This window comes from Carassius carassius, chromosome 9 (genome assembly GCF_963082965.1).
Source record: "Carassius carassius chromosome 9, fCarCar2.1, whole genome shotgun sequence".
Taxonomy (NCBI): Eukaryota; Metazoa; Chordata; class Actinopteri; order Cypriniformes; family Cyprinidae; genus Carassius; species Carassius carassius.
In genome coordinates, this window is record NC_081763.1 from 31,567,937 (window position 1) to 31,595,697 (window position 27,761).

The 27,761-nt window shown below is 35.6% G+C and overlaps 2 protein-coding genes across 2 annotated transcripts; one reads left to right on the plus strand and one right to left on the minus strand.

The window, feature by feature from the left end:
- Positions 1-3,334, minus strand: LOC132149751 (small ribosomal subunit protein uS7m-like). Its single transcript, XM_059559156.1, has 4 exons — positions 3,323-3,334; positions 1,727-1,786; positions 749-894; positions 1-315 (listed from the first exon to the last, which is right to left on the minus strand). Exons 1-4 carry the CDS (start codon positions 3,332-3,334, stop codon positions 9-11), a joined length of 525 nt encoding a protein of 174 aa, XP_059415139.1. The 3' UTR covers positions 1-8.
- Positions 3,151-27,705, plus strand: LOC132149752 (uncharacterized). The gene is made up of 18 exons (XM_059559157.1): positions 3,151-3,993; positions 4,131-4,415; positions 4,753-4,806; positions 4,898-5,245; positions 5,646-5,750; positions 6,070-6,165; positions 6,425-6,517; positions 7,144-7,218; positions 7,637-7,747; positions 8,379-8,459; positions 8,780-8,860; positions 9,356-9,460; positions 25,893-25,970; positions 26,288-26,356; positions 26,516-26,611; positions 26,851-26,949; positions 27,441-27,459; positions 27,657-27,705. Exons 1-18 carry the CDS (start codon positions 3,942-3,944, stop codon positions 27,703-27,705), a joined length of 1,896 nt encoding a protein of 631 aa, XP_059415140.1. The 5' UTR covers positions 3,151-3,941.
- The last annotated feature ends 56 nt before the right edge of the window (positions 27,706-27,761 follow it).

The window sequence follows — 27,761 nt, forward strand, 5'->3', positions numbered from 1 at the left end:
TCCTCTCTCTACCACCAGCAGTAGTGTGCATGTGCCCTGTTGGCTTCAGCCATCTTGTGAAGGTCGTGTTTGCGTTTCACTATGTTTCCCTCGTTAGCGAAGGCGGCCAGCAGCTCCTGCGAGAGTTTCTCGTACATGTGTGTGCAGCGGTGTTTGTTGTCTCTGCATTCTGTGATCATCCACTTCGTGGCCAGAAAACACCGCCGGTTATCTGTGAGAGAGACGGGCACCTGCAGGAACAATGATTCAGAGTAAGATTCAATATAGTGATAGAGATTTGATGTTGTTCCTAAAGCTTGACCGTATCGTTTGTTTTATGAAAAAGATCTGCTTTTGAAAACTGCAGTTGTTTTTCACAGAAGAAAGCAAGTCATGCAGGTTTGGAACCACATGAAGGTGAGTAAATGATTATAATTTTTCACTTTTTGGGTGATTTATCCCTGTAAACATAAAAATAACTCTGGATAAAAGGATACAATTTCAAAAATATTAAACATAAATACTGTCTAAAATATGTGGAATTTAATTCACCACAACTTTGTGCATCTTAGTTGCTGTCATTGAATTGTATTTTCATATATAAATATTATTATATTGTCTATCAATCACATTTCTCTCAAGAGATTTCTGTCAGTGTTGGCTGTTTACAAACCCATTAGTTGAACACTGATTCTGAGTTGTATATCCACAATCATCTGATTAGATTATCTCAGAGTGGTGAAATTAATATTAAAGGTTGTGTCCTGACCTGATAAGAATTTCCTTCTTTCTGGTTGGGCTGATGATGGGTTTGCAGTTCTCCAGGGCTGTGTGGATCACACTCATCTCTTCTCTCTTGGCTGCAGGAGATTTGTGGTATTTCTCCACCTGTTTTCTCTTTATAGTCTCCAGAGTCTAAACAGACGAAGTGTTTGCTAGCATACATTTGGAGTATACATATTCTGTAAACTACTCTTATGCTCAAGGTTGCATTTTACGATTAAAAAAGAAAAACAAGAATATTGTGAAATATTATTACAGTTTAATTTTTTTTATTACATTGTAAAATGTAATTTATTCCTATTCCAAAGCTGTATTTTCAGCATCTTTACTGAAATTATTCTAATATGCTGATTAGCTCAATTGTCAATTATTGTTGTGCTCACTTATCAGTAATGGTTCATATTATTATCAGTGTTTTGCTGCTTTACAGTTGTATCATACATAAATATGAGTATAAACATATAGGAGTTCTTTTATGAATAGAAAGCATTTTTTTTTTACTGAAATCTTTTGTAGCATTATAAATGCTATTTCTGATCAATTTAATGCATCCTTGCTGAAAGTCTTTATTTTTTAGTCTTACCCTGAACTTTTGAATAGTAATGGATCATCATTTCTGCAATAATGAAGCAGCAAAACCATTTTCATCATTGATGAGAAATGTTTCTTGAGCAGCAAATCATCATATCAGAATGATTTCTGAATGATCACGTGACACTGAAGACTTGAGTAATGATGATGAAAATTCAGCTTTACTGTCAAAGGAATAGATTTTTATCTTTAAATGCATTTAAATAGAAAAGTTATATTACATTTTCATAATATTTCACAATACTAAATTTTTACTGCATTTTAATTTTTTTGCCAAATAAAAGCAGCCTTGTTGATCAGGAGACAGAAAAAAAAACATTACAAATTGTAATTATTCCAAACTTTTGACCACCAGTGTGTATGGGATTCAAACCTGTGTCATGATTCCTCTAGCAAGGATTTTGTTGCCATCTTGCATCATCATGTTGATGAACTTCAGAAGATCAGTGCAATGACGGATTCATATATACTGTGGGATCGAAAAGAAGTGGGACTACAAGTGAAAATATTTATATTTGTTATTACAGCAAAGTTCAAACAATGTTATAACAAAAGTTTAATCTGAGTTTCTTAAGTAAAATTATTTTGAATTGTAGGTTTTCATCTATGGCTTTTGGACCCCACTGTTTACTAACGTCTTATTGCAGTTGGTTGAGCTCTTTTTTTTTTTTTTTACCTCATCAGAGGGTCACTGAAAGGAGGGTTGGTGTCACTGGCAGGGTTCTAAATTAACTTTTTTGATCACCAGCCAATGTGGCTGGTAACTTTCTAAAGTTACCAACCAATCAAAATTTCCACTAGCCATTTTTTTCCGGTAAAATTAACAAATTATGAGTGCCACTGAATGCATTTGATCATTTTATTAAGATTGTTGGCATGAAAAACACATATAAAGTACAATGCATGACAAACATTTTTACTGTCTTGTAATAATTTATTTAGCCTACAAATTAAAATTATAAAAATAACTTTCTTTTTATTTTTATCATTATTATATATTATTATACAGGTTATGCATAAGAATATTTTATCCAAAACAACTTACAAAAGAGGAAAAATAATTACTCCAGAGTCAGTCACAATGGCAGGTTTATTGTACAATAATAATCAAGTGCTATTATAAGATTATCACAAATTTAACAAGATTTTGATGCACATCTTTCTTATTAAATCTTTGTATTCCACGTCGTACTACACTTGATAGAGAATCACTTAAGACACTTTGCTGTAGAACCATTCCACATAATAATATTCATTAAAACTGTATGTTAACACGTAGGAGCTTGCTGCATGAATCCGTGAGTACGGTTTACAAATCCATGGGAACGGATTGCGAAAGTGTGCGCACGGATTATGAATTCGTGGGTACAGATTAAAAAAACCGAGGGTGCGGTTTACAAAATCTGAGCGCACGGATTGGAAATTCGTGGGCACGGTTTGTTAAACCGAAGGGACAGTTTATGAATTCGTGAGTACGGTTTGTAAACTGAGGGGACGGATTGCAAAACCGTCGCCACTGATTGATTGTTTTTTCTCCTACAGGTGACGTGCGGGGCTCCGTAATATCCTCATCCCCTGCCTCGTTCCTATTTTCAAATAGTTACTTTCCCTGGTAACGAGTTACTTTTATTATAGAGTAATTCAGTTACTAACTCAGTTACTTTTTGGAACAAGTAGTGAGTAACTATAACTAATTACTTTTTTTTAAAGTAACGTTCCCAACACTGCCAAACACAGACTGAGAAGATGCAGAAGTAACAGACATCTTATTCACATCGTGAATTTAGGCGGGGGGATAAGCACGTTTCAGTTGCGATAAGCAGCATGAAATCAGCGATAATAATAACACAAATTAAGTTGGAACGTTACACAGCAAAGCTAATGTGACTAATACCTCATTCCGGGTATTCTAGACAAAATCAAGTAGTCGGATGTACCTCGGTGTCCAAGGTTTCAGTAAATGTCTGACGGAGATTGCCATCTTTAGACCGGTGTAACAGGTTTGTCTGAGATCAGCTTGGGTGACCAAACTCTTATATTCCACTATTAGAGGAGAAACACAGAAGCAGATCTCAAATCAGCGGTTAAACTCTGACGCAAACGTCAAAGGACCTGCGCTGAAGAACGCGTCCTAAAATATTGCCTGAATAAAATAATTGGACTGAATATTTGTTTTAACATTTGTTTCTAGCATCATAACATTAATTCTAACTGTATAAACCGTTATTGCTCAGTGTCTAAATAAAAGTTATTTACACTAAAAAGAATGACTAGGCAGTCGGTGAATTTGCTGTAGGCTAAACGTCTTTACACGTATGTTTGTACTGCGTCGTAAATGTGTTAATCTTTTTTTTTTTTAAACAAACAATTTACACAAACTTCAAATACGCCAAATATTCGTAATGCTGTGTATTATTCAATCTATAATTTTAAAAACACTTAATATTAACGAAGAGGTTGAATAGCTCGTAAAAAAAGCGAAAGTGAAAGAGTTTCTTTAGGCGTGTCCTCCCGTGACCCTCGTCGAAAAAGGCTCTCGTTTTCATGATCGTTTATGATATAATGACAGTTTTGTCTAATTTTAATACATGATGGACATAACCTGTATTTTTATGTCAGTACTTATGATTGTCGCTGATGGTAAGTATTTTCACTTTGCATTTAGTCGCGAAAAAAGCCTTCGAGATTTCCTTTTTAAACACTTATTATTTATTCATTTATTTTAACGCATTAATTTGCCTGTTTGTTTGTTTTTTCTTTTCTTTTTTTCTTTATAGGCTTCATTGTGCATGGTCCCTCTGGTCCTCTGGTTGCTCCTCTGGGATCTTCAGTAGTTTTGCCCTGTTATGTTGATGAACTCCCAGTAATGGAGGGTCTGGAGGTGCAACGGAGAAGAACAGACTCAGAGACTCTGGTTCATCTGTTTCTAGATGGTGAGAGTCGACCAGAGTCTCAGGAGCAGGATTATCATGATAGAGCTCATTTCTTTACTGATCAGATTCAACATGGAAACTTCTCTCTCTGTCTGGACAATCTGACAGCTGAAGATGAGGGAGAATATGAAGTGAAGTGACATTCAGCCAAGTATGGTGACCCATACTCAGAATTCGTGCTCTGCATTTAACCCATCCGAAATGCACACACACAGAGCAGTGAACACACACACACACACACACTGTGAGCACACACCCGGAGCAGTGGGCAGCAATTTATGCTGCGGCGCCCGGGGAGCAGTTGGGGGTTTGATGCCTTGCTCAAGGGCACCTAAGTCATGGTATTGAAGAGAGAACTGTACATGCACTCCCCCCACCCACAATTCCTGCCGGCCCGGGACTCGAACTCACAACCTTTCGATTGGGAGTCCGACTCTCTAACCATTAGGCCACGACTTCCCATATATATGTAAAGTTCACAGTCAGGATTCTGGTGAGACTGTGGTTCAGATAAAACATGGTGAGTGAAAGCCATCTGAATTCTGCTGAAAATATAAATGACATTGGATGTATTTTATATAATGAAATGTAAACTATTTTTATTCTTTCAGAGCGTTTGCTAGTATCAGGATCAGATCGGTCTATATCTGCACATGATGGTGAGGACGTTACTCTGAACTGCTCTGTAGACTCTCACATTAAACCTGAACACATTGAGGTTTCATGGATAAGAACCGATGGAGATATTCTGGTTCTGTTCTTCCAAAACAATAAGACTTTACCAGATTCATCAGATGAACAATACAGAGAAAGAGTTGAGTTCTTCACTGCTGAAATCCCCAAAGGAAACTTCTCTCTCAGACTGAAGAGTGTCAGAACTGAGGATAAAGGAGTTTACATGTGTCAAGTGTTTGCTGGAGGACTTTCAGCCAATGCAAATGTAGTACTGGAACAACTGGGTGAGTCGACAAACAAACAAACAAAAAAAATGTAAAAGAATGTCTATTTGTGCTGTATCTAAATAGACAAACTTGTTGGCAGTGGCATATTTCATTAACTCTACCCAAAATCATTACAATATACTGTACTGCTGTGGACACTGTATGAACAGTATCATTATTTATTTGCACTTTGTGTAAATGAGGTGCTATTTTTTGCTATTTATAATATCTTAAAAAGTTTCTATTTAAAAAGAACAAATAACTTTTAACATTTAAGTAGCTGCTGCTAATAGTTATAGAAATCCATTTAAATAATGAATTGCCTTAATTGCAAACCTGATTATTTCTCTGTAAGAAACAATGACTAAATACACTGAGTTGATTCAGTGCAGTTATTCCTGATGTTTGTGTTTCACAGGTTTCTCTTCTTGGCACATAGCTGTGTTATTTTTCTGTTTTGCTGCTGGATCTGGAGCTGTGCTTCTGCTCTGCTCTCTGATCTACTGCAGATATAAGAACACAGGTAGGACTGTGCTCCGAAGGGAATTGTTCTTATTTTGTGATTTAACTCTGTGTATTTCACTGTAATTGAACCATCCATTCTTCATATCATCATGCCAAATGAAGAATTAGAATCATTGTAATGTGACGATTAAATATAGGTGTGGTGGGTGGTGGGCAGATAATTTATTTGAAGTACTGGAATCCGATATAGTTTGAGCTCATATGGTACACTAACCTGAGTCGCCAATAGCAAACAATGGAGCGCGCTCAGCTGAACAAAGTAAGTTATTACACCATTTGATAATTTAACTGTGATTTATTCTGCATCTTCTCTCCAGACACCAGCAGCATAATCTGGAATCTTCAGGTTTCTCTGGTCTTTTGTCCAAACATCTGTCTGTTCTTTGCCTTCATGCTTTGGGGATTTACTGAAGGTGAGTGCAGTAGTTTAGTGTTACTAATTATGTTTGTAAATAAGTAAAATAATATTACTATAATCTTAATAATATGGTAGATTTTGTTCGTCTTCTGTTCATAATAATGTACAGATTTTTCTCATCTCTGACTCACATGTTGGTGTGTTGTGTTTGTGTGTATTATGTAATGGTGGGAGACTTCATCACTTTCTCATCTTTTGTCATACATTTGTCATCATTTATCATCTAAAGTCCATAATTAAATATTCTGTTCCAGGATCTCTGCATGAGACGGTCACCTGCTGTGCTCTTAGTATTCTGAGGCCTGTTATGTTGATTTGGACTTTGTGCTATTTGAAGAATCTTCAAGGTATGTTTGGATTTAAAGTTTATCCATTTTTTTTAAAAGAGATCTGTAAATGCATATTGATGGCAATATATTAAGGCTTAGCATTACAATATTGTTAGTGATTAATTATATTGCTGTTAAATGCAGATTTTTCAAACCACAAACTCAAGTTTATTTTCTGAATATGTTCTTGGTAACAATATTGTATGTGTCAAGAAAGGTGTAGTTTCTGGAGAAAAAAAAAACACTTTGTCCTACCCCCAACCTAGCCCAAATGTAGATTACAAGCAGTTGAACAGATTTGTAATACATTCAGTATAGCCATAAGTCTTGTTTGAAAAAATAAGGTAATAAAAATATGATTTTGTAAACTGTAAATTGTGAGTATGTTGATAAGTATTTAAAATTAACATGGTTTTATTTTATTTTTGAATGCATGTCTAAAAAATATAGTAATATAGTATCTTTTGGATTCATTTGTCATCTGCACAAACATGCTTCAGTATTTCATCTTGGGTGTAAGAATATGTGATATCTCTGTCAACAGAGAACAGCATAATTTAGTCAATCAGGACAGGACTAACATAATATAATACAATAACAGTAAAATATAGATTTTATGTATATTTAACTCTTTCTTTCCACAGACAGTCATAAATCATGGATCAGGTTTTTCAGAATAGCACATGAACTTACTGTTCTTACAGTCATTGTTTATTCAGGTGCGTAAATCCACATTTCACACAATAGAAACCGTATTAATTATTCTGACACACAAAATGCTTTGTGAAATATTACCTTGACCAGAATTCAGCTACTAAATCTTACCCCACTCCGTCTTTAAACCCTGTAAACATGAACCCTGAAGTCAACAACCCTGATTACTCAAACTGACTGAAAGATAGACAGAGCTTACAAGTGTCTAGTGCATTCTTATTTTCAAAATAATCAGATTACATCCTTTTAAAATTTATACTTTATTGCATGTATACCGTTGCCCTAACTTTCCATAAATATCATAAAGATTAAGTTTGTATGGCCTATTCACTATTCAGTTCACCATGTTTACATATGTTCTGTTCTTGCACAGAACATCATGTATCTTGTGTGATATATTTTTTTTATTATCTGTTTCTGTAGTTCTTTTTGCATATGGCTGGAGAATTAGTGCACATGATACAGACAATGGACGCCGTATATCCTCAGGAATATGCTTTGGATGTGTTGTGCTGTCCTGTCTCCTGAGTGCAGGTAAGGGTTTCTGTATGATTTTAGTAGTAGACTAAGAAAGCACACATTTATTACATTGATAAATGTAAATTAACAAAACTCTTGATTTTTGTTTTATTCTATAATTACCAAAAATGATTCCTTTTAGGTCTAAGTGTGTGTTAATGTTTGATAGTACGATTAGCTGTAGATAAATGTAACATAACGTAAAATTTATCATTTTCTTCACTGTTACCACCCTCTACTACTTAAACCAATGAAAGGAACAAGCAAAGTTACTAACAAATTATATTGTAAATGATGCTGTATATGTGGGAGAGCATTGCTACTGTTATCATCTTCTTGTGACCCAAATGTAGTGCTCCACACTCTGTTATAAAAGCATTCAAAGCTGTTACAGGTTAAGATTTGATGCATGAACCTTAGCCCTGACTGACATTTGTCATGTCCACAGTGATGAGACTTTCCAGTGTCATGAGAAAAGAACTGGCGGTTAACATCATGTGATTAAGTCAAAAGAGACTGGAGACATTAAAGTTGACCAATCAGCAGACCACAGTTATCCCACATCATGATAGTCTCGATCTGATTCCTGTATTTCAAAATATTCCATTCATACATGCTTTCGTTCTGTTTTTGTTTTGTTTTTTAGGTTTGAATGATGCACTTTGTATCTTTCTGTCTTTTTTCCAATTGCTCCAGTTGATGTTCTCATTTCGACTTCCCTCTTTAGGTAACACCTGAATACTGATCTCTACATAATTTATTAAACTGATAAACACTTTTTTTTTTTTTCTTTGTTAAAAACCCAGTTGTTTGTAGTTCAGCCAATTTCATCTTGATGTAGAAGTACTGTACTTGTAGACTGATGTTGACATAAATGTGCAGACTAAATTAAGAAAAGTTCTCCAAAAGAAAACTTACTTTGAGACTCTTATTTCAGTGATTTTAACATTTAAACATTCAGAGCAATCATATGATGTGTTTTAATGACAGATTATTGACTGTTTTGTTTGAATGAGAAACTAATCGACTGTTATTCTCTTATGATAGTGTTTGTTATTGTGGTATTTGTTCAAGCACTGACGCTGTGCTGTATACCACTTTTAACTCTTCTGCGAGCACGATTGAGATGTAAGTACATTTTGAAGTACATTCTGATCGTTATAGTATTTGTTTAGGTTTGGAAAGAGCAAATCCTATATTTATCATGCATGTATAAATTTGTGATGATTTTGCATATTACTGTATATAAATAGAAATACATCCTGCTTAATGTATGGTTTATTTACAGGTGATTTAAAGTCAGCATGAAACTGAAGCTCCTGCTCTTCACTTTGCTACCATATTGTGACATTTGTCTGAGTGAAACTACTAGCAAACCAGTAATAATAATGATAATAATAATATTGGACATGACTTGATTTTATCCATTGGTTGTTGATTGTTTTGTGAAAAGTGATTGAATGAATTGTTCACAGTAAAACCAGTAACATGCATTAAGAACATTATAAAGGTTACATTTTGATTTCATGCTGACTTTTCTAAACTGATCTGTTTCAGATCTGAGTTCAGTTCTTGTATGTGACTGGGGAAAGCTAAAGCAGAAGGTCATCTTTTCATTCACAGGTCTTCGCCACAGATGGATGACAATATTGTGTATATTAATAACAACACCCCTGGATATCATCCTAGTGATTTATGCTCATCTAAACATATTAGAAAGGGAAAAAGGTATGCTGTCTTGATGATTTTTTTAAGTACATTTTGTTGTGAGAAAGCTTAAATTTGTCAGGACAGATATTTCTTGTAAGGTTTAGCTTGGGGATCTTGGCCTGGGACTGTGATTAATGTATTTTACATTTCCTAGATCCAATAGGATCATATTTAACTTAGTGATAAGTGATAGCCATATAATATCTTAACTTAGAATACATACAACATTTTGTTTTGTAAGACACGTTGTGCTGATCAAAAGTGCCTGTTTTATTTACAGATTACTTGGAATGGACCTGTGTCATTTTATTTATTGAAGTTCTGAAGATAACAGTGGTCGTTGAAATCTGTGTGCTGAAACGTATGTTAAAAGATATTATTCATCACTGACTTACAGTGCTTGTGACTTGCATTGTCTTTTATTACTCCCTATTATAATTATAAGAGAGCATGACAATATGATATAAATTAGATAACTGTGATATGTGTAAAATATGCAAATTTAAAACAATGCTGTTTGTAAGTAAAATGTATAACTCATTAGTTATATTGTTAGTTAAATTAGTTAATATTCAGGGAAATTAATTTATATAAAGAAAAAATACTCATTATACTTTGTGCTTCCTGAACTGCACATTTCTTTTCTTTTTTTTCTTTTTCTTAAGTGTCACTTTATCGGTCTTGAGGGTGACAGAGAGTTTAGCAATAAAAGATTTTAAATAAGAGTTTATACAGAGTGTGTAGCGCACAGTAATGTTTTTGCCATGTATCACTTTAAAAGTGCAATGATTTCTGTAAATCCAGTGATCTAGTGCTGTGTGGCCTCGAAATGTTCGGTGTAATTATAATCACCTGACTAGTGAATAGTGTGTGCAGTTCCATGAAACTGGAAGACTCTTTAAATATACATACGATATAAAAGCATAAAGACTGTTTTAGAAAAAGACAATTTAAGAGAGATAAAAAGAAGAATGAATAAGAAACAATAAATAATAGAGAATCTGTTGCCATTGTGTGCATATGCAATCATAAAATCATTAAAAAGTAACTGTAGTCTGATAATGAGCATTTAAAAAATATATAATAATTAGTCTAATTACAAGTACTTCATTTTTGGAATCTGATTACATAATCCAGATTATATAACCAGTTATTCCAACACTCAGTACAATATTGTCTGCCATGTGCCTTGCGCTGCTTTATTTAACTTTATTTGTATTTTTATTATGTGTCTTTTTTACATTCCCTTATTATATAATTGTATCTTATATTTGATCTAGATTTTTAGGCTCTACTGTTAGTGTTATCTGTATGCACCGGGGTCTGAGAGTAACGGTAATGTTAATTCTCTGTATGCATGTACTGTACATGTGGAAGAATTGATAATAAAGCAGACTTGACTTGATTTGACTTACTTTACTAGGCCTTCTTAAGTTATTCAGGTTTTTTTTATTTATTAACTTTTTTTATATAAAGGTTGGTATTTTCAAATTTAGCCATTTTCAGTCATTTATTCAATAATTAAACTTCTTGTTACTGTATTTTTTTTTATTACTAAATCCACATTCTCTGCTCATCCATTTGACTTTCAAATCAGATTTGTGTTTTGTTTTAACAGAGGAAAAACGTTCAAGAGTCCAGAGACGACGACGACAGACTGAGACGAGTCAACAAGGATCAAATACATGTAGTTATTGACTGCTAAATTTCTGCTAGTCATCGACTGTTAAATAAAACACACTGTTTGATGTTTGTTTTTTGTATCTGTGTGTTATAGTGCCTCTCTGTCATGAAATCATGTTCATGTTTGGAGCAGTTGGTCTTGTTTTGTTTAACTCTGTTACACTGACAGCAGAACTGATCCTGAAAGCACGTAAGTGAATATCTATCATTTCTGAAAATAATTATGTTTGTATTTCCATATTTGCATACAGTATATGCTTTTGTGTATGTGTGTAACTGTTTATAGATATCATCATCTACGTCTTTTAACATCACACCATTTTATATGATGCAAAAACAAATGCTTAAAATGAACAGAGTACAGCAGGATAACATTTGACTAATATTAAATATTGCTTTACCAACTTGCTCTCAAATGTCCTGTTTCTTTCTCTTCTTTGTTATTCTTTTAATTCTTAGGGAATGGTGAGCGTGTCATGAAGGATATGAGAGTCATTGTCTTCCCTTCTGAAAGTGTTTTTGTCTTGTGTTGGCTGATTTTACAAATGCATGCTCACTGTAAGTATCTTTATTTTTTTATTTATTTTTGTTTACTTTTTCACTGTGATCATAAAAGCAAAAGTGTCAGTATAGTGACACAGAGTAAGATTAAAATCTATCAAATTTCCCAGCAGTGGACTTTACAAATAGTGACTCAAGCTCAGGAACGTTAGTATGATTTGTATGCGTGAGTTTTTTTTAGGAACATTTGGTAAAAAATTGGTCAGAAGCCATTGAATCAAAATACTTAAATAATCTGATTTATTTGCTGTGATTATGACTTCAATAATTTGATCCAATCCATTATTAACATTGTAAACCACTTTCTCACTAATGTCTCCTGTCACATAGGGAGGATTGTTATAACTGGGTAAGGTCAGATTTTTATTCAACACAGTGTGTGCCGTATGTGTATATATGAAGTTCATTCAGCTGTGTATATATCCATGTTTAATCTGTAATTCTGTTTTCAAATACAGATCTACACACAATCAAAGCAGCTCACATCAAAGACGTCAACTCATGGTAATGTAATAAGTATATATAATTTATCGGCTGATCTACAATATAATCTTTGACATATTAGCGTAGAGTACTGATTTGTACTAAACAATGTCTTGTTTTAAACACAGAATACACCAGAGACTCGTGAAATGAAGAATCTGTCTGCAGCTGATCCTGCCAAATCTTTTCAAATGTAAAACATGCTTTATTTTTGTAACAGTACAAGGCTTCATATACGTTTATTGTAATAGTTATTATGAAAAAGATCTAATTTGTATTTTTTCATAAACAGATTAAGGTACAGCTTTTATGTAAATGTGGTGTGTTATTAAAAAGGTGTGTTTATTCATCTTTGAATATTTAGTTAAATATGAAAGAGCTGAACTTGTGTTTTGTATATGTTTACGAGGCCATTTCATGAGTGGTCTGAAGCTCATATATTTTCAGCTAATATTGCTGAAGTTAATCAGATCTGTGCCAAAATCTATGCAAAAATATTTATGCAACATTTAAAATGAACAAGCAGTTTGTAAAGTGTCTTAAAATTGCTATATTGTGTGTGTGTGTAAATGATAAAATTCATGAGACCACAAATAGCAATTTCTCTTATTTGTCTTTAGTTCCATCACATTGATTTGTTGTCATCACAGTTTTATATATGATGCATGACATTATGAGCCTGGTGCAAAAACACTCCTCTGAGTTCTTTGACCCAAACCTTTATGGTGAAACTGTGGTTTAAATCAAATTGTTTGTAGGTCTGGAGTCAGTCCAGAACAATTGTAAAACATTTCAGAAGATAACTTTGACTTAACTTGCAATTTTTCACAATGACATTTGACTGCTTGTTTATTGAGAGCATTTGCTCTGATCAGGATCAGATCAGTTTATGTCTGCATATGGGCATTTACGATATAGAAGTGTTCCTCTTCACTTTACCTGCATTTTTTGACATGTTTTTAAATTATGTAAGTATAAACTAAATTTGATTTTCATTTATTATATTTAATGGAACTGAATAATCCATTTATCGTATCTTTTCCTTACCTCTCTCCAAACAAATGGGCTGAAAATATGTCTCCAATCATATCGGGGCCGGTATTCACAAAACATCTTAAGGATAAAAGTAGCTCATAACTAGCCGATTTAGGTCAGTCCTAAATTTAGGACTCCTGAATCTTTGTTCTAAGGGTAGGCTATTTCACAAAGTTGTAGCACTAAAATTAGCTCCTAAATCTGCGAAAAATTAGGAGTAGTGAAAAGGACTCCTAAGTCACCAAATCTGAACTATCATAAAATAGCTGTTCCCAGCAATCTGCCAATCTAAATGTAAACATTTTAAAACATTTGACGATAATCTGATTCTAAAAAGGTATCGGCTTTGGTTTGGAGGTTATCACAACTCTAAATGTTTTATATATCTGTTCTCGGGTCCAGTTTGGTTTTATTTTTGCATGTCTACCAGCTATGATTATTCTGCTAATTAAAAGGCTGTTTATATGTATATTACCAAAATTATATTAGTCACTTAGTCACAGAAAAAAAAAATCCACATGAAGTGGTGCAATCTGTGACGGACAAATCGTTAATGTGATAATATAGTACATCGGGCAGGACATCCATATGTTCATCTAACATTCATCGACCTCAAATATGGGTTATCATCTGAAATACGTAAGTAGTAGCAACTTTACATGGCAGCTCAATCTAATATGTTAGTCTAGAAAAAAGTGCACAGTGAGTTAATGTGTTTGTGCGGAGTATATAACTTGTGTTTACACATCTACTGTTGAATGGCTTTTTTAGGATATGTCTAATGAAACTTCAGCTAGTGAGCACAAACATACAAAATGTTTTAATGTTATTTTTATTCTTGTGGTGTGAAACCAAAATTATTTTTGAGAGATTTGCTATAAATATAAACATTTGCCCTGATTTGTCTTAGACTAAGCCAGGATTAGGCCATAGTTCAATTAGGACACTTTTGGTATTTTTAAACATGCCTTAAAAAAAAAAAATACAACATTACTGGTGTGTATCTTGAGACAAAATAAGGGCACTGACATATTTTAAGATGAATCGGTGAAAGTTTGTTTCAGTTGAAACAGCTCACCAGAGACGGTTGGCTTCTCTCACATTTGTCACGGTGCGGGTCAAAAAGTGCTATTGTTCTTATTTTAACTTGTACTTAACATAAGGAAGTAAAATAAGTTACAAGAATAATTGTTGAGCATCAAACAATTTTGAAAAGTTACAGATCAGGGGAGTGTTTCCCAAAAGCATTAACTAAAGCATTCTATTTTTGGCTGATGAAGTTAATGTGTGATGGCAGATATTGATAATTTAGATATTATCAATATTTTTGCATGCACCAATCCACCCCCAGTGCTCTGATCCAATGGCATAAAGGCATCGTCAGCTTGACAGTACTCTAGCCCAATGATTTGGGGAGATCTAGTGAGGGCGACAGTCCTATTTCAGGTTGGCCGTGCCACTTTATAGCTGTGTCTCATTTAGTAGGCTGCGTCATCTGGATGCCACATCTAAGGATGTGCATATGGAGTGTCCTCAACACAGTATTAATCAAGATGGCCTTCACAGGGGGTGGAAAAGGAAACAGGAAGTATCATGTTGCTATGTCAACACATTTATAGTGTTGTTGTGCTCTTATGCTAGTTAAATATACAATACCAAAGGGTTAAACAAATTAATAATTTCTCACCTTGCTAGCAAAGTATCAACATTTTAAAATCACTAAACACTTGTAATCCTGTTTACCACATCTACCAGCTGAGTTTTGTTGGAAACTCAGAAGCGTAGACCAGGAGACTCTTGAGTATCTTCAGCAGGACTCCTTTCCCCAGCCCTGATCTCATCAGCATAAAAATGTCATTCAAATGCATAGGTGCTAATCCAGTCAGCCTGACAGTATCGCCCATACCTTCACATTATCATGAGAGCATTCCTCTTTAACTTGGGACCCTGTCAAATAGTCAGGAGGTGCATGAAAACAAAAGGTTAATGTCTCAGACACCTGGGCTGCTTGACTTGATCTTCTTAGAATGTCATCATCTTTACCTCAAAAAGTAATACACAATATACAGAACCTTAGCTTTTCATGTGATGCTATGTCAGAACATAGGATCAGCAAATTTTAAACAGATTCTTAAATTTGTAATCCTACAGGATTTTTCAACGGTACTTTCAGCGCTTGTCCTTATTAGTTCAACAAATCAAGTTTTGACCCGCGTAATTCAAAAAAAGCGAAAGTGAAAGTGTTTCTTTAGACTTGTCTTCTGTGCGCTCATTTAATGATAATTTATGATCTTATGTTAGTTTTGTCTAATTTTAATACATCATGTTATTATTTTATGTTATGATGTTGTACATAATTCTTACCTGCATTTTTATGTCGATACTTGTGATGGTCGCTGATGGTGAGTTGTTTTTTTCTTCATGTTATTGTACAAAAATAGATTTGCTTCCTGGAATTTTTTTTTTTTTTTTTTTGATAGGGTTCGTTGTGCACGGTCCCTCTGGTCCTCTGTTTGCTCCTCTGGGATCTTCAGTAGTTTTGCCCTGTTATGTTGATGAACTCTTACTTATGGAGGATCTGGAGGTGGAATGGAGAAGAACAGACTCAGAGACTCTGGTTCATCTGTATCAAGACGGTGAGAGTCGACCAGAGTCTCAGGAGCAGGATTATCATGATAGAGCTCATTTCTTTATTGATCAGATTCAACATGGAAACTTCTCTCTCCGTCTGGACAATCTGACAGCTGAAGATGAGGGACGATACACATGTAGAGTTTACACTCAGCAGGGTTCTGGTGAGACTGTGGTTCAGATAAAACATGGTGAGTGAGAGTCACCTGAATTCTGTTGAAAATATAAATGACATTGTATGTATTTTGTGTAATGGAATTAAACCATTATTATTCTCTCAGAGTGTTTGCTAGTATCAGGATCAGATCGGTCTGTATCTGCACATGATGGTGAGGACGTCACTCTGAACTGCTCTGTAGACTCTCACATCAAACCTGAACACATTGAAGAGATTTTATGGAGGAAAACAGATGGAGATATTCTGGTTCTGTTCTTCCAAAACAATAAGACTTTACCAGATTCATCAGATGAGCAATACAGAGAAAGAGTTGAGTTCTTCACTGCTGAAATCCCCAAAGGAAACTTCTCTCTCAGACTGAAGAGTGTCAGAACTGAGGATAAAGGAGTTTACATGTGTCAAGTGTTTGCTGGAGGACTTTCAGCCAATGCAACTGTAGAACTGGAACAACTGGGTGAGTCTAGCTTTTGACACGTATGGGCAGTATCTGTTATTATCATTATTATTTACTTGCAGTTGGTGTGAATGAGATGTTGTTTTTTTCTTATAGTTAAAAAAAGGTTATATTTAAAAAAATTAAAAAAGTAAAGAGCAAATAACTTTTATCATGTAATGTATGTAGCCGCTGCCCAAATATAATAGTTGTCGGAATCCATTTAAAGAATGAATTGCCTTAATTGCCAACATCCTAATTATTTCTCTATAAGAAACTATGAATAAATATACAAAGTTGATTCATGTTTGTGTTTCACAGGTTTCTCTGCTTGGCACATAGCTGTGTTAATTTTATGTTTTACTGCTACACTTGGAGCTGTGCTTCTGTTCAGCTGTCTCAACTACTATAGATCAAAAAACACTGGTATGTTTGAAAGAGAATAAATCTTATTTTGTGTAATGTAACTAAGTGTATTTCAATGTAATTGTTTTAATAATTTAACTGTGATTTATTCTGCATCTTCTCTGCAGTCACCAGCAGCATAATCTGGACTCTTCAGGTTTCTCTGGTCTTTTGTCCAAACATCTGTATGTTCTTTGCCTTCATGCTTTGGGGATTTATTGAAGGTGAGTGCAGTAGTTTGGTGCAGGGGTTTTCAACCATGCACCCCCCAAGTTTGTCTAATTTCACTGTATTCACAATGAATTACTTTATTTACATAAACATAATGCAAATATCCATTAAAGCTATTAAATCAGCAAATTATTTTTCTTTTGCTCTTTTTGATTAAAATTTAAATAAGAAATGCACAGATAAATTGTAATGATGTACATCCGATATTTTGTTTACAGTTTACGTTCACTTAAACAACCAACTGCTTCAGATGTGTGCACGGTTCGCATAGAAACACTTTATCACTTGTCTGAGATGTCTTGGGCTTAAATGGTTTAAAATTACTTTAATGTTTAAACTGACAAGACAAGACCTGATCATTAAGATAGTTAGAGCCAGCACTGCTCTAACTGTAGACTAGTAGTGGGAGTTAGGTTTCCCCCTAGTGAACAGCTAAAGATTTGTTAACTCATATTCATAAAATCCTCAAGGGAGTGTCTCTGAAGTAACTGATGCTCGTGCCACCCCTGACAGGTGTTTGACACCCACCTGGGGCCCCACAGTTTGAAAACCCCTGGTTTAGTGTTTTTTGTTTTCTTTCAGTTGGTCACTTTCAACGTCACATCGGTGACCAACAAATTGGAAATCTCGCTAGAGAGACCAATCTACTTAGAGTGTAAACTAAACGGTCCAGGAGTGCCATTTCTGGCTGTGTCTAGGGCTGGGAAAATAAATGGATGCATCGCTAATCGAGAAATGATTCGGCATTTATTCTGAGATTTTCCGAATGCATCACGATTCTTTCTTGAATCAATTCTGAGCTTAGTTTTGAACAGCAGATGGCACTGCATGGTTTAGAGACACCCGTGCTCTGCTCGTTTCCAAATCCTTACAGACACTTGAACCTAAAATATTCATTCATAATATTCAAAAAGGTTGACGCGAATTACAAAGGTGTTCACAGTGGGCTATGTTTACATTAATCTTGCATCATAAAAGCATTCTAAGGTGAAGTGAAATTTCATGACTCATCTGAACGCACAAGCACTTTTTAGAACTCTTCTTCATGAGCATTTGAGTGTGCAGATAAAAACTAGATTAGAGCACCATTTGCTGTTAAAATCTAATCTCAGAATCAATACCAGAAGAATCGCGATGCATTCTGAAAATCAAAGAATCGATCCACGAATCGATTCTGCATCGATTTATCGTCCCAGACCTAGCTGTGTCTGGCCGACATGAGGGATTCCTAAAAAGTTTGGTTCCTTAATGCCCCTGTGTCCCAGACCAGCCTCTACGGCAACACAGTTGAGAACTTCACCCAGCAGTTCTTGGCTGCAGGTGATTCAACACATCTTTCCCCAGCGGGCAGCACCATGCACCACGCACGGAGGAGGACCAGGTGGAGAGTTGAGGATGGTCCAGACCCTGATGACACTCATCCTCCTTTGTCACCAGCAGGCAGCAGTGGGTGTTGTACGTTGTACTGCATTCCACCTCGATGCCCTACTGTGGGTATGTTGGTAATCCCGTGGTCCCACTTGTATGGTATCTGGAAGCCTGGCTAACACTGCCCAGCCTGTCTTGCTGGCTCCTTTAGACTATCAGAATCAGTTATGCAGTTCAGTTCTCCTGGTGTCCCCCAAAGTTCAGGGGCATCCACCAGTGGAGGCAGCCGACTCTCATGTCTTGCAGTCAGAAATCACAGTCCTGCTGTCCAAGGACGCAATAGAGCCAGTCCCTCCAGCCTCCAGTTTTACACCCCCTACTTCATTGTATCCAAGAAATGCAGTGGTTTACGAGTGATCTTGGACCTGCATTTCTTGAACCGGAGCCCATCACAGGAAGCTGTTCAAGTTGTCAATGCAAAAATGCATCTTTGGGTGAATCTGTCCCCAAAATTGGTACTTTCATGTCTTAATCCTTTTGTGCAACAGACCTTTTCTGTGGTTCGCATTCAAGGGACGTGCATATAAGTACAAGGTTCTGCCCTTCAGGCTGTCCCTGCCCACCATGTGTTGTTACCGTGAAAGAGCAACTATCTAGACAATTGGCTCATACTAGCACAGTATAGTGATCAGTTGGGTAAGCACAGAGATTTGGTGCTAAGGCTTCCCAGCCTGTTGGGCCTTTGGATCGACTGGGAAAAGGGCAAACTCTCCCTCTTGTGACTGGTCCCTGGACTCTGCTCCTGATTTCGCTGGCCTCCATTAAGAGGCTAGTGGACCTGCGTACATTTTCATTCAACAAATTGTGCCTAGAGTTTGTGCCGGCTGACTCCCAGGTAATCCTGAGGCCCTGGCCTGGCTATGTGCCCAAGGTTCCTAGTACGCCCTTCAGGGATCAGGTGATGAGCCTGCAAGTGCTGCCCCAGGCTACTAGAAGTGTTGCATCCTCCCGGGCAGTGGCTCGTGGCGCCTCGCTGACAGACATTTGTAGAGCTGCGTGCTGAGTGACCCCCAACATGGTCGCTAGGTTCTATAGCCTTTGTGTTGAACTGGTATGCTCCTGTGTTCTCACCTCAAATGGGTAGAAGCACAGAGAGGCCTGCTGCCAAACCTTCACCCTGTGGTCAGACGTCACAATTCTTCATGCAAGAGTGCCCCTAGAACAGGTCTAATGTCATGCTGTGGTACATACGGATGCTTCCATCACTGGCTTGGGTGCCACGTACAACGGGACGGGCCTCTAAATACATTAGCATATCAATTGCCTGGAGTTGTTTGCAGTGTGCCTTGCCTTGAACCATCTCAGAGGATGCTTACAAGGCAGTCACATACTGGTTTGTATGGAGAACACTGCTACCATTGTGTACAACAACTGACAAGATGTTCTGCTCTTCTGTCATATGTCGCAACCCGCCCGCCACCTCCTAATAAGTATGTGTTTCCCCCAGTAAGCCTTCTCTTACAGACACAGAGCAGCAGGTCCTGCTTGTAGCATCCTACTGGCCCACTCGGATCTAGTTCCCAGAACTGATGCTTCTTGTGACAGCCCCTTTCTGTCAGATTCCTCTGAGAAAGAGATGGGGCACCCTTTGGCACCACGTCCAGACCTCTGAAAACTTAATGTCTGGTCCCTGAACTCTGCTCCTGATTACACTGTTCTCCATTAAGAGGGTAGTGGACCTGCATGCATTTTCGGTCAACAAATTGTGCCTAGAGTTTGTGCCGGCTGACTCCCAGGTAATCCTTAGGCCCCGACCTGACTATGTGCCCAAGGATCCTAGTACTCCCTTCAGGGATCAGGTGATGAGCCTGAAATTGCCTCCCACGGAGGAGGCAGACCCATCCCTTCCTTTGCTTTGTTCCATCTGCACTTTAAGATTGTACGTGGACCAGTTGCAAAGCTACAGGACCACAGGACCACTCTTTGCTTGTTACAGAGGCCGGCGGAAGGGGAATGTCTTCTCCAAGCAGAGGATGGCCTACTGGATAGTGGATACCATCACCCTGGCTTATCAAGAACAAGGTGTGTCTTGCCCATTCAGGTTTCAAGTTCACACTACCAGAAGTGTTGCATCCTCCTGGGCGCTGGCTTGTGGTGCCTCGCTGACAGACATTTTTAGAGATGTGGGCTGGGTGACCCCCAACATGGTCGCTAGGTTCTATATCCTTCGTGTTGAACTGGTATTCTCCTGTTTTCTCACCTCAAACAGGTAGAAGCACAGAGAGGCCTCGGTTTAGTGTTGGCTTGCTAAAACCACACCAGAGAGTCCGTACTGTAGACCCTGTCATACTGTTGGGAAGGATGGGGCTTCCATAAACATTCCTGTTCCAAGTGGAACGGGTATGTTTTCCCATGGTTATCCAATCTCACTGAGTGGGTAGTGCTACGACAAGAGTGACTGGCCTTCTTGTTGCGAGCCCAGGCCTACTCCAAAAAGGGGCGCATGGCGGCTCGAACAGGACACTTGAATGCAGCTGGATGTAATCATTGCATGCCAATGTGCATTGGGTCATTTAATTTACACTCAAAGTAGTTTGGTCTTTCTAGTAGTGAGATTCCCAATTCATCAGTCACCGACATGATGTCTCTGTTCCGTCCTTCAGGGAACAAGGTTTACAATACGTAACCGAGATGTTATATTTGTACATATGAAATATAATATTAACATAATCTTTAAAAAGTGGTAGAGTTTTTTTTCAATGTTGTAAGATTTTTCTAATCCCCGATTCACATGTTGGTCTTTTTTGTGTTGTGTGTGTATTTTCTATAATGGTGGGACACTTTCACATAACACAGTTTTTTTGTAATTTATTATCTGAAGTTTTTTGTAATTTATTATCTGAAGTCTATAATGAAATATTCTGTTCCAGGATCTCTGCATGAGACTGTCACCTGCTGTGCTCTGTATTTTCTGAGACCTGTAATGTTGATTTGGGCTTTGCGCTATTTAAAGTATCTTCAAGGTATGTTTTTTGTTTTTTAAGAAGCTCAGTAAATGCATTTTGTATATTAAGACATTGCATTACAATATGGTTAGTGATTAATTCTATTGTACTTAAATACATTAAAATGTCCATTACTGAAGCATGACTTTTAAAAAAAAAAACACAAACTCAGCCTCATATTATTTTCTAATTATATTTTTGGCAGCAGTGAGTACATAGTAATGCCATGAATTTTGTTAATAAAAATGCTTGAGTGTTTTACTTTGCAAGTAAAAAAATGCTGTTCTCCAATGACAGATATATTACATAATTAAGTCAATCAGGAAAGAAATAACAAATAAAACAGTACCATGTCAGTTCATGGTACTTTACAGAATATTAATTTGATGTATTAAACTCTTTTTTTGTCTACAGGCAACCTAAAATCATGGATCAGGTTTTTCACAATAACAAGAGAATTTGCTGTTTTTACGGTCTTTGTATATTCAGGTAGGAAAATGCTAATTTCACACAACAGAGGCCATGTTCATTATTCTGACATTAACAGTAGCTATGTTTCCTTCAAAATCAGAATATTACATAAAACATTTGCCAATAAAGCAATCCCATGTGTTGTTACTTCCTGGGGAACTGACACAAGATATTAGTAATTAAGGTTGCTGCAACTGGGGAAGATTGTGTCTCTTTTTTTCCTTACAATATAAATCAATTGTACCTCAGTCATGTTAGTTTGGATGGCCGATGTTTAGGAATGCAGTTGTGTGAGACAGTACTGGAAGGTGATCATACCAATTCATTTCGATGATGGACTTTGGCTCAGGCATTTAAAAATTAATTAACATTTAAGATGGCATGCGATAGGATGAGTGCTGGTTACCCAATTACATGATCTGTTGAGGCAAAGTCACATTACTTTTTTGATGAGCGTTGAGAAATTTGTTCTGTAAATGTGTTGAGATTTTAGTTTATTCACATATTCACACTCACCTGATAAAGGGGGGAAATAGAATCTATGCACATCTATATGTTTCTATACTGTGTTTTTTATTTGATTTTTATGATTATTTCAAAATTCACATAAAAATAGGTGGATGGAAGCATAGCTACCTCTTTATGGACTATTACTTGTTTTGATAACTCCAATAAACTTGTCAATAAAGTATCCATTAAATGTAACCCGACTCTCCAAAATCCTGTAATCATAAAGCCTGAAGTCAGGCTAGTAAACAACCCTGATTACTCCAAATCACTAAAAGTCTTACAGCTGCCTAGTAACCCAAGATTATTTTCTTTTTGCTGATTAAAAGTGTGTTTTCGCAGAACACTTATTTCAGTGTTATCTGTAAGAGGATACTTTTTTTTTTTTTTTGCATATTGCTTTAGTAGTATAACAGAAAGCATGGGTGTCAATTTTAAATATGACATGTTTGAAATGTTCTTACAAAATAAGACATGCATTTATAGTTGATACTTAATTGTAGGTACTTGTATACCTTATCTTTCCTCAAATATCATAATCTCATTTGATTCAGTAAACCATTGTTTGACACACTGTTCAGTTCATCACATCTTTATACTGTTCTTGCTCAGGACATCATCTATTTTGTGTGATATTTATTTTAATTATTTTTATCTATTTCTATAGTTCTTTTTACATATGTCTGGAGAAAGAGAGCACATGATACAGACATCAAACCTCGCATATTTTCTGCAGTATTATTTGGAATTGTTGTGCTGAGTTGTCTCATCTTGACTATAGGTAAGAGTCTCTGTATGATTTGATTCCTTATACACTGTTAAAGCTAAATGGTAGGATAAGTAAATATATATGAGCATAGATTTATTAGGTTGACCAGTGGTTTTGTTCAAATACATTTTTAAATTCTACAATTACCAAAAAATATAATCAAATGCATACAGAAAATGCAAACAATTTCTTTGTTTGGTGTGTTTGTTTTTTAGTTGATGTCTCAAGGTTTCCCAGTCAACAGAGGCCAAGCGGGGCTTTTCTAGGTGAACACAATATTTTGAAAAGCACTATTAATTATTTAATATAAACTATGTGTTAATGAGTTGATAAAGCACATGAAAACAAAGGGGAAAATAAATCTCAAATATATTTATTGACTTACCACAGTTACCACAGATTACCACAGTCCGTTACTACTCAGACCAACTACAGAAAACATCATGTCATTATGTAACATCATGTGACTAAGCCAAAATTATGACATTAATTTGAGTAATCCGATCCCTGTGTGATACACTGTATTTGGAATCTTGTAATACATACCATTAATGCTTTTCTTCTTCTCTCTCCTTTTTGGTTAGGTTGCAGACCCAAGCTCTTTATATTTTGTCTGATTATTTCTATCCTGTCTGATTGTCAACTGTTCCAGTTCCTCATCTTATTTATTCCCTCTGAAGGTAACACCTGAATACTGTTACCTTCATCATTTATGAAACTGATATGCAAAAAGTGGTTTTTAAACATGCCACTTTAATAAGTTTTTATTCTGTGTAAAAATTAAAATAAAATAAAATACAATTCAGCCGGTGTCACACCTTGATGTAGAACCTGTAGAATTATATTTTTATATAAATGTACATTAATTAAGTCATTAAGTATTCCACAAGCAAACCACATCTAGACTTTCTTTTCAGTGTTTTGAACATTTATGTTTAAGAACTTCTGAGCAATTCATATGATAACTTTTAATGACATTATTTATTGTTGACTTGTTTGAATGGGAAAATAATATACTGTTATTCTCTTATTTTAGAAATTCTTGTTGTGGTATTTGTTCAGCCACTACTGCTTATCTGTATACCACTTTTACCTCATCTTCAAGCAAAATTCAAATGTAAGTACATGCTGAATTCATTTCTTATTGTATTAAATTTGTTGTGGAAAGAGGAAATCACACAATGTCCCTGTGTGCATACATTTGTGAGGATTTGAATGGAAATACAACCTGTATAATATTTACTTAAAGGGATAGTTCACCCAAAAATTATGTCATTAATAACTCTCATGTTCCAATAACTCGTTCCAAACCCATGAGACCTCAGTTTATCTTCTGAACACAGTTTAAGATATTTTAGATTTAGTCCGAGAGCTCTCAGTCCCTCCATTGAAGCTGTGTGTACGGTCTACTGTCCATGTCCAGAAAGGTAAGAAAAACACAATCAAAGTAGTTCACGTGACATCTGAGGGTCAGTTATAATATTTTGAAGCATCGAAAATACATTTTGGTCCAAAAATAGCAAAAACTACGACTTTATTCAGCATTGTCTTCTCTTCCGTGTCTGTTGTGAGAGAGTTCAAAACAAAGCAGTTTGTGATATCCGGTTCGCAAACGAATCATTCGATGTAACCGGATCTTCTTGATCCAGTTCAACAAATCGAACTGAATCGTTTTAAACGGTTTGCGTCTCCAATACGCATTAATCCACAAATGGCTATAAAGAAAAATAGTACTGAAGAAAAATATGCATATTTTATTACACATATGCACTTCAAGAGGCCTTTATTCACACACACACCCCTCCTCCTCAGAGTCCTGTGGAATACTTTTTATGATGAGGGATGCACTTTATTTTGCTTTAAAATCTGGACCACTACCTAGTGCCATTATAAAGCCTAGAAGAGCTTGTGGGGTAATTGGGGTAATTTTCATTTTTGGGTGAACTATTCCTTTAACATTAATTGGATCAATTTTGATTTCATGCTGACCCTAACTGATTTGTATCGGACCTGAGTTCAGTTTTTGTATGTGGTATGTGAAATTTTAATGAATGCTGATGACCATCTTTACATTCACAGTTCTCCGCCATAGATGGATGACATCATTGTGGATAATAACAATAACACTCCTGGATATCATCCTATTGATTTATGTTCTTCTAACCACTTTGGCAAGAGAGAGAGGTATATGTTGTCTTTACTTTTAGTCATTTTCATGTAAAACATTCTTTAAAAAAAACATATATAAAGTTGTAAAGAAAAGTGTTTTTTAGATAGATTTGTTGTGGGACAACTCAGGGCTGTTTCTGTTTTAAAAAGTTTACTAACTAAGCTAGGTTTGTTTCAGTTAGTTTGACTTCTTGTCTGTTGATTTGGTTCAAAATAAGTCAGACTAACTGAAATAAGCCTGGCTTATTTGGTAAACTTGTTTTGTGAAACAGCCCCCTGATGTAAGGAATAATTATTTTTGTTGTTGTTATTATTATAATTATTATTGCCTTGGCCTGGGACAATGATTTATGAATATTTTCTAGATCGAACAGGAAGTTTTTCAACTTAGGGTTAGGATTAGGGTGGTAACCCACATAATAGCTAATACTTTGACCTATCTTTAGAGTCCACATAAATGTTTGTTTTTGTTTTTGCAAGACATGTTGAGCTGATCAAAATTTCTTGATTTTAATTAACAGAGTACTTGGAATGGACCTGTGTCATTTTATTTATAGAAGTTCAGAAGATGATTGTGGTCTTTAAAGAAAATGTGCAAGGTATTATCCATCACTGACTTTGTGTTTGCTATGTCCTTTATTACACCATACTGTAATTTATAAAAGAGCATACAAATATGGTGCTAAGAAGTCAAAATTATGTGGTATGTCTTACATATGCAAAAAAAAAATAAAGCACCAACACTATACTGTTTGTAATTATAATGCATAAATAGTTGTATTATTGGTTATTTAATACATAGATATACCCCTTTAGACTTTGTGCATGCTAAAAGTCACATAACAGTCTGTCATAAAAGCACATTCTTGTTCATTGAAGTAGGAGTCTGTAATCTGTGTAGTTTGTGTTTTATCAGAGGCAGAACGTTCAGTAGTCGAGGGACGAAGACAACAGACTGAGACGAGCCAAAAAGGATCAAACGCATGTAATTACTAACTGTCAATCATAATAATTTTTTCCCCTATGATTTACTGTAAGCTTCATTGTATTTACATTATTTGGCGTAAAGACAATTTGACAGTCTAAAAGAGATTTGCATAATTAAAGAAACCATTTGATTGTTTGCTTGTTGTGTGTGTTATAGTGCCTCTCTGTCATGAAATCATGTTCATGTTTGGAGCAGTTGGTCTTGTTTTGTTGAGCTCTGTTACACTGACAGCAGAACTGATCCTGAAAGCACGTAAGTGAATATCTATCATTTCTGAAAATAACTGTATATGTGTCTGTATATGTGTGTATATAATTGTTTATGTATAATTATGTGTGTGTAGCATCATACCATTTTTACAAAAAGACCTCGCTGAAAATAAACAGAGCCTAACAGGGTTACATTACACAAATACTAAAAATGTACTGTTTTGCTTTCACATGTCCCATGCATCTTTCTAATCAATGTTATTCTTTCATTTGAATTCTTAGGGAATGGTGAGCGTGTCATGAAGGATATGAGAGTCGTTGTCTTCCCTTCTGAATGTGTTTTTGCTTTGTATTGGCTGGTTTTACAAATGCATGATTTCTGTAAGTAAAATATTTTATTATTATTATTATTATTTTATTTTTTATTGGACTTTATTACACAACACAATACAGAAGTGACAGTAGTGTCAGGGATAGATATATTACATTTATTGTCAAAGGAAAGTCCCAACAAAGAACATTATAGTGTTATAAATAATAACTCAAACTCAGGAATGTTAGTGTGAATCATGGGCATGAACTTTTTTTTTTTTTTTTGGAAAGTTTGGTCAAAAAGTGCCAGTATTACAGTACAATACAGTACTGGGCTAATACTAATATAAAATTATGCAAAAAAAAAAAAAAAACTTGCACACAGTAATTGAAATGGAGGTTAAAGTCTGGTAAAACATATAAATGCATCAAATTAAAAGTGTCCAGTTGGGGGAGCCAGCGTCACTTAAGTTTGGCCTTTTATACAGTAATTATAATTTTGCTCAATCAATTATTAACATTTTTAAACCACTTAGTCTCTCTTCTCTCCTGTCACATAGGGAGGATTGTTACATCTGGGTAAGTTCAGATTTTATTCAACACAGCTCTTGTGTGTGTGGTTTATGAGGACACTTCCAGTGTCTCCGTAATTCAAAAGAGTTAAATAACATTTTTTTTTTTGAAAATCTAAAAAAGCAGAAAGCTTTCTGTGAGGTATATATACATGCATACATTAATTTAGAGGAGTTAATCTGTAATTCTCCTCTCTTATACAGATTTACCCACAATCAAATAACTCACCTCAATGATGTCATCTCAGGATAATGTTATAATTGCATATGATGTGTCAGCTGATCATCAATATAAGGTTTGATCTTTGC